The sequence below is a fragment of the Pinus tabuliformis genome, chromosome 8 (genome assembly GCF_031772625.1).
Source record: "Pinus tabuliformis cultivar Carrire ecotype Pingquan chromosome 8, CPIR1, whole genome shotgun sequence".
In the NCBI taxonomy this organism is placed as follows: Eukaryota; Viridiplantae; Streptophyta; class Pinopsida; order Pinales; family Pinaceae; genus Pinus; species Pinus tabuliformis.
The window spans coordinates 333,167,558-333,176,363 of NC_142294.1; the positions used below are offsets into that span (position 1 = coordinate 333,167,558).

At 38.1% G+C, this 8,806-nt stretch overlaps 1 protein-coding gene across 1 annotated transcript; it reads right to left on the minus strand.

The window, feature by feature from the left end:
• Positions 1–701: 701 nt before the first annotated feature.
• LOC149235478 (putative pectinesterase 11) lies at positions 702–1,627 on the minus strand. The gene is made up of 4 exons (XM_089368555.1): positions 1,604–1,627; positions 1,332–1,520; positions 989–1,233; positions 702–897 (listed from the first exon to the last, which is right to left on the minus strand). The coding sequence occupies exons 1-4, from the start codon at positions 1,625–1,627 to the stop codon at positions 702–704; spliced, it is 654 nt and encodes a 217-aa protein (XP_089224681.1).
• Between the last annotated feature and the right edge of the window lie 7,179 nt (positions 1,628–8,806).

Sequence of the window (8,806 nt, forward strand, 5' to 3'; positions counted from 1 at the left end):
CTAAAGCTAAAGTTAAGAGTTAAGTTTAGGAACATAAAGGAAAGTTTAAGAATGCAATGGACTTCTACTATTTAGCTTAGGGTATCTTAGAATTTTAAAGCCAATGTGGGAGTTACAATTAAGTTTGGTAACATAAAAGAAGTTTAAGAATGAAACACATTACAATTTCTCGGGTAGATAAAACATCCCAAAAAATGGATAAAATATCTTTATATATCGCCGTTGAATTGTCGCCCAGGGCCGCAAGAATCCTCTGAAACAAACTTAGACAATAATCCATTCAGGCCGCCTGGATTAGAAGTGGACACATTTCGAGAAATATAAGCCAATAAATTGTGTTATTACATCAATGTCGTTGTGGATACTTTAAAAATACACGAATGCCGATGTGGATACCATTGAAAATACAAGATGTTTTATGAACAAATCGTGGATGGAGCAATGGTTCAACAAATCCAGCACGGGTAACTATAACAAACGAAAGAACAAAGTGTTTGGGAATGTCCACTACGTTTTCGTTGGGAGCAACCGATAAAGAATATGAGTGACTGAACAATTATTCAAAGCAACCGACCAATGGGCAATTTCGATAATCACAATATCCAATTGGTTGAGATGATCCATGAACGCAGCTTAACGTACAGATATCAACTGGAATGATCAAGCCGGTGTTAAAAACCAGAGATTAATGGTATGATACTTCAGCCATGTCGGGGAACCAAATTGGTAGCTCTCTGAAAGCGAGATGGTATGTCGCTTATCCAATTCTGCCCATCAATGAAACCGGTGGTCAAAAACGGTGCAACCTCCTGATCGCTTAGATCCCTTGACCATGAATCTCTTCCTTTATCTTTTACTCCAGGTCCAGAGCATTTGTACATCCCATAGAACACAGTCCTACACAAAATAAAGAATAATAATGTTATTAGAATTGGTCGCTAACAGTCCACCTATAGACGTGCGTTATATTTTCTGGAGTTGGGAGAACAGTAGCTTACGATTGTCTGGTGGGATCTTTCCAATTATCCCAACCTTCCGGGAAGATGATGTCAGCAATGTAAGTGTAAGCAAACACAAACCTCGAGTAACTTCCCCATGCCCTGCGAGGTACATTAATCCATTGCCCGTAATCTTGCAATTTAGAAAGACATAGCCCGTGTCGTCACTAGCAGAAGATCTACTCTGAGCTGTAATTGCACCAGTTAGCTTCGTGATTGTATGCAGATGGCATTTCTGCGAATAAACATTCAACCATCAGAATCTTGATCAGCTATAAACTCTGAAACCAAAACAAACATGAAAATACTCTGCATGATTTCAATTTAGTTTACCTCATAAACAGATTGTCCATCACCGCATATGAAATCTATGCCGACTTCAATAAAACAGTTTTTGAAGTAATGCCTCCCACTGTCATCCAACACAGTGTCTTGATAACCAAGAAATCTGCATCCGTAAAATGCAGAGCGATCTCCTGAAATCCTTAGCGCCACAGCTTGATCGCCGGGATCATATGAATTCTGCACCACACCGCCGTTCTTTTCAATAAACTGTGACTATGATCTAATATATAGTAATTATTTTTTATTTAATAACGAAATACCTGGATTGTGATATATCTCGCCATGAAATCTGATGCAAATACGGACACCGTTGCCAAATAATATGTCCCTCCGGTCGTTTTTGTTGGAAATAATAATCCCAATCACCGCAATAAACCGCGGGACAGCAGCTATACATGTCAAAGATTTTTGCAGCCATACATGTTAGACATTTTTGCAGGTTGCATCTGAGCGTGAAGATAGAAGGACTAAAGCCGCACGCGAACTTAGAAAAGGCATTTAAAGAATTTATGTGCTTTGGTAAACAGATATGCGCAAACATTAATTCAACAACCTTGCCCACACTCCAGAAGCACTTGCGCGATTTTGATCACACTCAACAACAACATCAAAATTAATTTCGCTCTCTCATGAATTAAATGTAAAATTTTATGTTAAGTTAAATATGAATGTAAAATCCATTTTGATGAAAAGAGGGTAGAGAGTAAGTCTGTGTGGAGAGGTTAGAGAGCCAATAAAAAAAGAACACAAGTCTCTGTGGAGAAATTTTTGGTGGGCACTTAAAACAGCAATTAATTTGTTTCACTATGTAGTGTTGCCCGTAAGTTTAAATCACTATAATTTTTATTTTACTTGATGAATGAGCGGCTCTAAATGTATTTCATGTCTTAGACTTCAATACTAAGTTTATTGTATTGCTCCAAAAGCTACTTCCTCATTTTGTCGTGAGCAAATATTATTCATAAGTCTCTGAAATAGCTGCGCGGTTGTGCGATATTCAACCCTGGAAAATAGTCTCACGGTGAGCAAAAATAGCTCTGTGAAATCGGCCTCACAGTGCGCGAACCTAGTTTCGCGAAAATAGCTTTGCGAAAGTCACAACTCTCTGCTCTCCCCTCCGCGAGTAGCAAGCTCGTGACAGGAGCCCCTTCTTAAAATTGGTATCAGAGCCAGTAACGTCTGGTTCTTGAGGTTGGTATTCAAAAACTAAAATACTCATTTAAGAATGGAATCTTTCAGAAAGTCTGTTTCCTTCCGAGAACTTGAAGAGAGAGATTCGCAGGCTGAGGAAAACCCATTAAGAGAAATGTTTGCTAATAGCTCCAGTAGAGTTTTAAATTCCGCTGAACTTTCTTATGAAGAATCCCAGCCATCAGCCCGATGGGAACTGCCCCAGATAGCTCCCTCAGAAGTTTATAGTGACCTTTTTGCTTTTCATTTGGTGTAGCCACTAGAATAAGCATTAAAGACTCTGTAAGCCAGATCCAGGAGAATTCAAATAATATACAGACTATATCTCTATTAAAACCCAAAGAACTACAGGCAGAGGCAAAGAGGCTAAAGACAAATTATTTGCATTTAGGATGTATCCGAATAGGGATCAATGCCTTAACCCATAAAGGCTTAAATACTTTTGTGGTTGCTACTATAAGAGATATGACGCACAATAAATATACAGATTCCCTAATAGGCAGGATTGTTGCTCCATTATCCGATGGCCAAGTCTACTTTGACTGTTACCCAAATTTTTTTGTGTATACCTTTGACGAAACCATAGATCAGATTTTGCAATTGCAGATCCAAACAATTGGTTTTGATATGAAGAAAAAGAGAAATAATATAGCCATCCAGACCAAGGGTTGTTTCCGTCACACCAATACCCTTTGGCCAGCCATCCGCCATACACCCAACAAAGACTCAAAGTCAAGTATAGTTGTCCTCACTGATGCAAAGAATCAGAAAATTGAGCATCAGACCATTCGATGGGAAGACTTGACATTTCCAGAACACTGGGTTGTAAATAATCCTAAGCCTCTCATTCCTAAGGCTATTACCTCCACTGATATTACAGAAAATATGTCTTCTGCAGTTATTTCATTCCCCAGAAGATCTACTATTGATCGGAGAAGAATAGAGTTAGCCTGTAAGCAATCCAAGTATTACAGAGATCCTTCCACTGTAGATACAGCTTGTTCCTCTTCATCTTTTTGTAAACATAATTCTTTGTATGAATTATCCCAGCTTGTAAATTATTCTTCTTTAGAAGTCAAATGCCCAGATTGTCAAGAATTTGTTAATCTGCTTACTTTGGTTGAGTCTAACCTCCATTCAAATCATAACCCCAAAACTGGAATCGCTCCTCCTACTACATCTGTAAATTCATGCCCAAAGCCCAAATGCACAGATATTCCTTTCCCACATGAATCAGATCCAGATCATGTGCTCATGATGCATGAACTTACCACTCTTGAAGGAGAAGATATAAGGCTGACAGAGATGATGTGTTTAATGAGACCAGCCAAACCCAGATATGGTTTGGGATACCTTGAGCAAGCAAATGGCCTGATTCCAAATTGCAGATTTCGCCCTGTTCCTTCTGACTATAAAAAGCCTGCAGTAATGGAAATGCATAAGTTCTTCTCACTTATGGATGGATGCTTGAAATCCGAGATTAGTGCCCAATGGATGAAATCCATGCTAAATTGGGATCTATACACTAATCCTCAAGCACATGAGTTCGATCAGAACTATACTCCTACAGAGAAGAAACAGTTTGCTGACGATTTGAAGCATTATATGGAGATGAATAACACATGGATATCTTTTTATTTATGGAAAGATAATATTGCTCCCTTGAATGTCTTTACCGGTTCAACCAACACCTCAGCAAGCAAGCATGCTTGGACTGCACTTAATGGATCAAAAATTGAAACCGCTACGACCTTTCCTCCTTACAAAGGATTTGTCATAGGAGAAAACGCAAATGCAGTCAAAGCCATCTGTTTAGTCCAGAAAGATGACAATGCTTTGGGCATTGATGGAAGGATTCAGAGAGCTAGTGAACAGCTTAACTGAACAAACACTGCAGTAAAAGGCTTGGAAATGAATGTTGCAAAATCAATAGAAGTCAGGGAACAAATTGATACTGTCCAAGTATCATTAAATGATGTAAATAAATGTTTGAACAATGTACAGTTTGAAACTAGCATGATTCGTTCTTATGCCAGAGAGTCATTGAACAAAATAGAAGGAGTAGAAGAAAAGTTAGTTGGTCATTTAGACACAACTAAACAAATTATATCTGGTTTAACTGGCAAAGTTGAAAAGATAAGTCTGTCCAAAATTGAGAAATCAGTTCCAAACTCCTTTTTTGTAAGAAGAAGCATAAGAATTCAGGACCCTGTGAAATCTGTAGACAGGTTTCCTGCATTATTTGCTAAATAAGTAGTCATGTCTTCATCAGATACTGAGGCTAAAAATAAGATCACAATAGCATCCTTAATTAAGGATGAAGAAGCAAACATAGGGAAGGAACATAAAGACCGGGATACACAAATCCTCCCTATATATGAACCGCTTGAACACAGGTTCAACAGATATCCAGCACTTGACATAAAAGGCAAAGAAAAACTTCCTGAAGCGCACACATTTTTTCCAGATTCCCACAGAGAGTGGAATATAGATAACATGAGTGTAGGCCAAATAAGGCAAATGATTGATATCATGTACACAAAATATAAACTCATGTGTCTGCAAGGGAAATCTGAAATTCATGCTTGCAGGGCAATTATTCAGTGTTTTACAGGGACACTCCTCAGGTGGTGGGAGATAGAATCATCTCCAAAACTCATAGAAACAATGGAAGCAGAAGTGCTAAAAGATGAGAAAGGAAATGTGATTCATAAACCTGATGGCACAATTATCAGCAACATGATAGGAGCACTTACATCAATGATCTTGGAACATTGGTGCAACAGTGAAACCGAAATAGCTGATAAAAATGAAGTCATTTTGATGAATTTAAAGTGCCACAAAATGTCTCAATATGATGACTTCCACAGAGATTGGACGCAGAGAATATATGAAGTCAAGGATCCAAATAACCTGTTATGGAAACATGTATATCTTGCAACTCTGCCATCTAAATTTATTGATTATATCAGAATGCAGGAAGTCTTTCAATTACCTTTTGAGTCATACACATGGGGAGAGATTTATTCTCTCATTACAAGGACATTGGTCAGTCTATGCACTAGCTCAAAGGTAAATAAGTCTCTGGAAAAGCTTTCCAGACTGCCTGACAGAAAATCCATATGCAGCAAATATGGATTAACATTGGATGATCCTTTGGTAAAGAAAAGGAAGGCTAAGAAAAAAGCCAAAAGAGAGTTTAAAGAAACTTTCTACAAAAACCGAAGAAATTATCCAAAGCCCAAAGGCAGATATTCAAAGTCGAGGCGTGGTCAAGCCTCTGGAACAAAAAGAGGGTATTATAAATATGTTCCCAAAACTCATTATTACAATCCTTCTGATATCCATCTGCATACTCATAAACAAGACAGATGGAATAAAATTACTTGTTGGCTATGTGGGAAAACTGGACATACTTCCTCCCGATGTCCAGAGGGTGAAGAATCAAAACTAAACAGGGGAAAGAAGTCCCAAGTCTTTGCCCAAAGAAACAAACAAGTAAAGCAAGAAGGAAGAAGACCAATTGTGTGTATGAAATGCGGTTCTCATGCTCATAGCACAGAACGCTGCCCGAATGTCACAATCAGAGAAATCGCTCAGCAGCACCAAATAAATGAATCTTCTTATGATTCATTTAGTTCTTCGTCTGAAGAAAAACTCCATGCTCAGATGGGGCAATATTCAGATTCTATTTCTTCAGATTGTTTGTGTTCTGATTTTGAAGAATGTGCATGTCATGTCTAATATAATTCTGATTTTGAATATTTCAGTGACTCAAGTGAAGAACACAGCGAACAGCCTAATCCCCAGAAGGAAAAAGTCCTTATGGCCGCAACGGAAGAAGAAGAGCTAAAAATCTTGTCACAAATCCGTGCCATGGAGGATGGAGAAATGAAAAACCGCCTGACGGAAGCTTTTATGGATCAGCTAAAAGCAAAAGCTTCAAACAATCCAGGTAAGAAATCTCTCTTTGTTGATGCATCATATGAAAAGAATACAAAATCATTCCAAAGGCATCAGTAGAAGCCTGAAAGAGTAAGATCTCTTACTCTAGGAGAAGTTAGTAGAGAGATTCATAATCTCAAAACCGAAATTTCTGCACTAAAAGCTCAAGTTGCAGAAATTCAGAAAGGAAAACAGATGGCAAAAGAAGACGATGATAATCAGCCATGGCATACTGCTTCTCATAGCAGTAATCAAGAAGTACAAATTGTTGAAGGTATGAAGGATCCAAATTTTGGATTCAGAGACATGAGATTGTTAACCATCTCGTACCAACAACACCATGTTCTGATAAATATCTGCATAAAAGGGAAAATGTTTGAAATGATTGCTCTTATTGATTCTGGAGCAGATATTAACATTTTGAATATGAAAAATATTCCAGCAAAATATTGGGTGACTGCAGAAAGAGAAGTGGTAGGATTGGGTAAAAAAAATCTTAGATACGAAGTACCCAAAGCATCTGTTTGTTTTGAAAGCTACTGTATTTATATGAAGTTCGCAGTAGCTGATATTCCAGTAGACTGCATTCTTGGTAATATCTTTCTTGCAGCAGGAGAACCTCATGGGTCACTTAGACTCAAAGGAGGTAGAGCTGGATATTTTATTTCCGTCCCCACCTCAAAAGGGACAAGAAAGAAAATTGAACTCCCATATATCTCCAATCCTAGAATTTCTACACAGGTACACATTGTACAAGATCTGGATAGAGCCGAAGCTAGACTATCAGAATTAAAGGATTTGAAATGTACGCTGAGAATAGAAGAACAACATAAGCTACCCCAGATCCAGAACAAAATTGGAGATTTAAAGAAAATAATAGAAGAATAATGCTGCTTTGAAGAACCTAACGCCTTTTGGCACAAGAAGCAGCACACAGTGGAGCTCCCTTACAAGGAAGGATACATTGGAAAGCCTTGTAAAAGCAGATCCATCCCAATGAACACAGAGTACCGAGATCTTTGCCAGAAATAGATTCAGCAGCTCCTCAGTAGAAGACTGATCGGAGAATCCAATAGTCCTTGGAACTGTTACGGGTTCTATGTCAACAAAAGAGTTGAACAGATTAGAGGCATTCCCAGATTAGTCATAAACTATAAGCCTCTAAATTCAGCCTTGGCTGATGACACCTATCCAATCCCACACAAAGGAGACTTGATCAGAAGGATAGCAGGTGCCAAGATATTTTCTAAGTTCATCCTGAAAGAAGGATTTTGGCAAGTGGCCATTTGCTGAGAAAGATAAGTTTAAAACGACCTTTAGCATACCAGCAGGACATTATGAATGGAATGTCATGCCTTTTGGACTCAAGAATGCTCCATCAAAGTTTCAAAAGGTAATGGATGATATTTTCAAGCCATATTTTGATTGGCTGATTGTATATATTGATGATGTATTAATATGTTCTAAGACTATTCAGGAACATTTTAAACATGTATATATTTTTAAGAATTTGGTTAAGCACAATGGTTTAGTGCTTAACAAGAAGAAGATAGAGGTATTTCAAACCACTATCAAATTTTTGGGCCATATGATTTGCAATGGGCAGATTTCTCTGCAAAAGCATGCATTGGAGTTTGCAGATAAGTTTCCAGATGTTATCACAGATAAGAACCAACTGCAAAGGTTCTTAGGTTGCCTTAATTACGTCAACAATTTTTATCAAGACTGCGCTAGTGATAGAAAAATCTTAAATAAGAGGCTGAAGAAGAATCCTCCTGAATGGACAGAAGTCCATACAAAAGCAGTCAAGGACATCAAGGCCAAGGTAAAATCCTTGCCCATTCTGTATGTTGCTGATGATCTTGCATACAAAATAGTTGAATCCGATGCAAGTAATATTGGATGGGGTGGTATTCTAAAGCAAAAGGTTGGAAAAGAAGAGCAAGTTGTTCAATTTGCCTCAGGAGTATGGAATCCAGCCGAACTGAACTACTCCACGATAGAGAAAGAAGTCAAGGCAGCATGGAACTACATCAGTAAGTTTGAAGTTTATCTTATTAATAAACCTTTTCTTCTAAGAACTGATGCATCTGCTCTGCAGAAGGTGTTAACAAAAGACATCAAGAAGGTCGGAAAAGCCAATTTTGCCAGATGGCAGGCTTTATTTGCAAACTTTGACTTTCAGGTAGAGCACATCAAAGGAAAAGATAGTAATTTTCCTGGTTTTCTTAGCATAGAATACATTGAAACAAAAGATCATGTCATGATGATCATCACAGAATGGGACCAGCACCAGAAACAAGAAGTCTTGAGAACCGTGCCTAATG

Excerpts from the sequence above, each read along its gene's own strand:
- LOC149235478 (XM_089368555.1), bottom strand. The coding sequence starts at position 1,627 with ATGGCGAGATATATCACAATCCAG. Across the intron at positions 1,234-1,331 it reads ATGGACAATCTGTTTATGAG|AAATGCCATCTGCATACAAT; the intron begins GTAAACTAAATT and ends GTTTATTCGCAG. Across the intron at positions 898-988 it reads CCAGACAATCGTAAGCTACT|GACTGTGTTCTATGGGATGT; the intron begins GTTCTCCCAACT and ends TATTTTGTGTAG.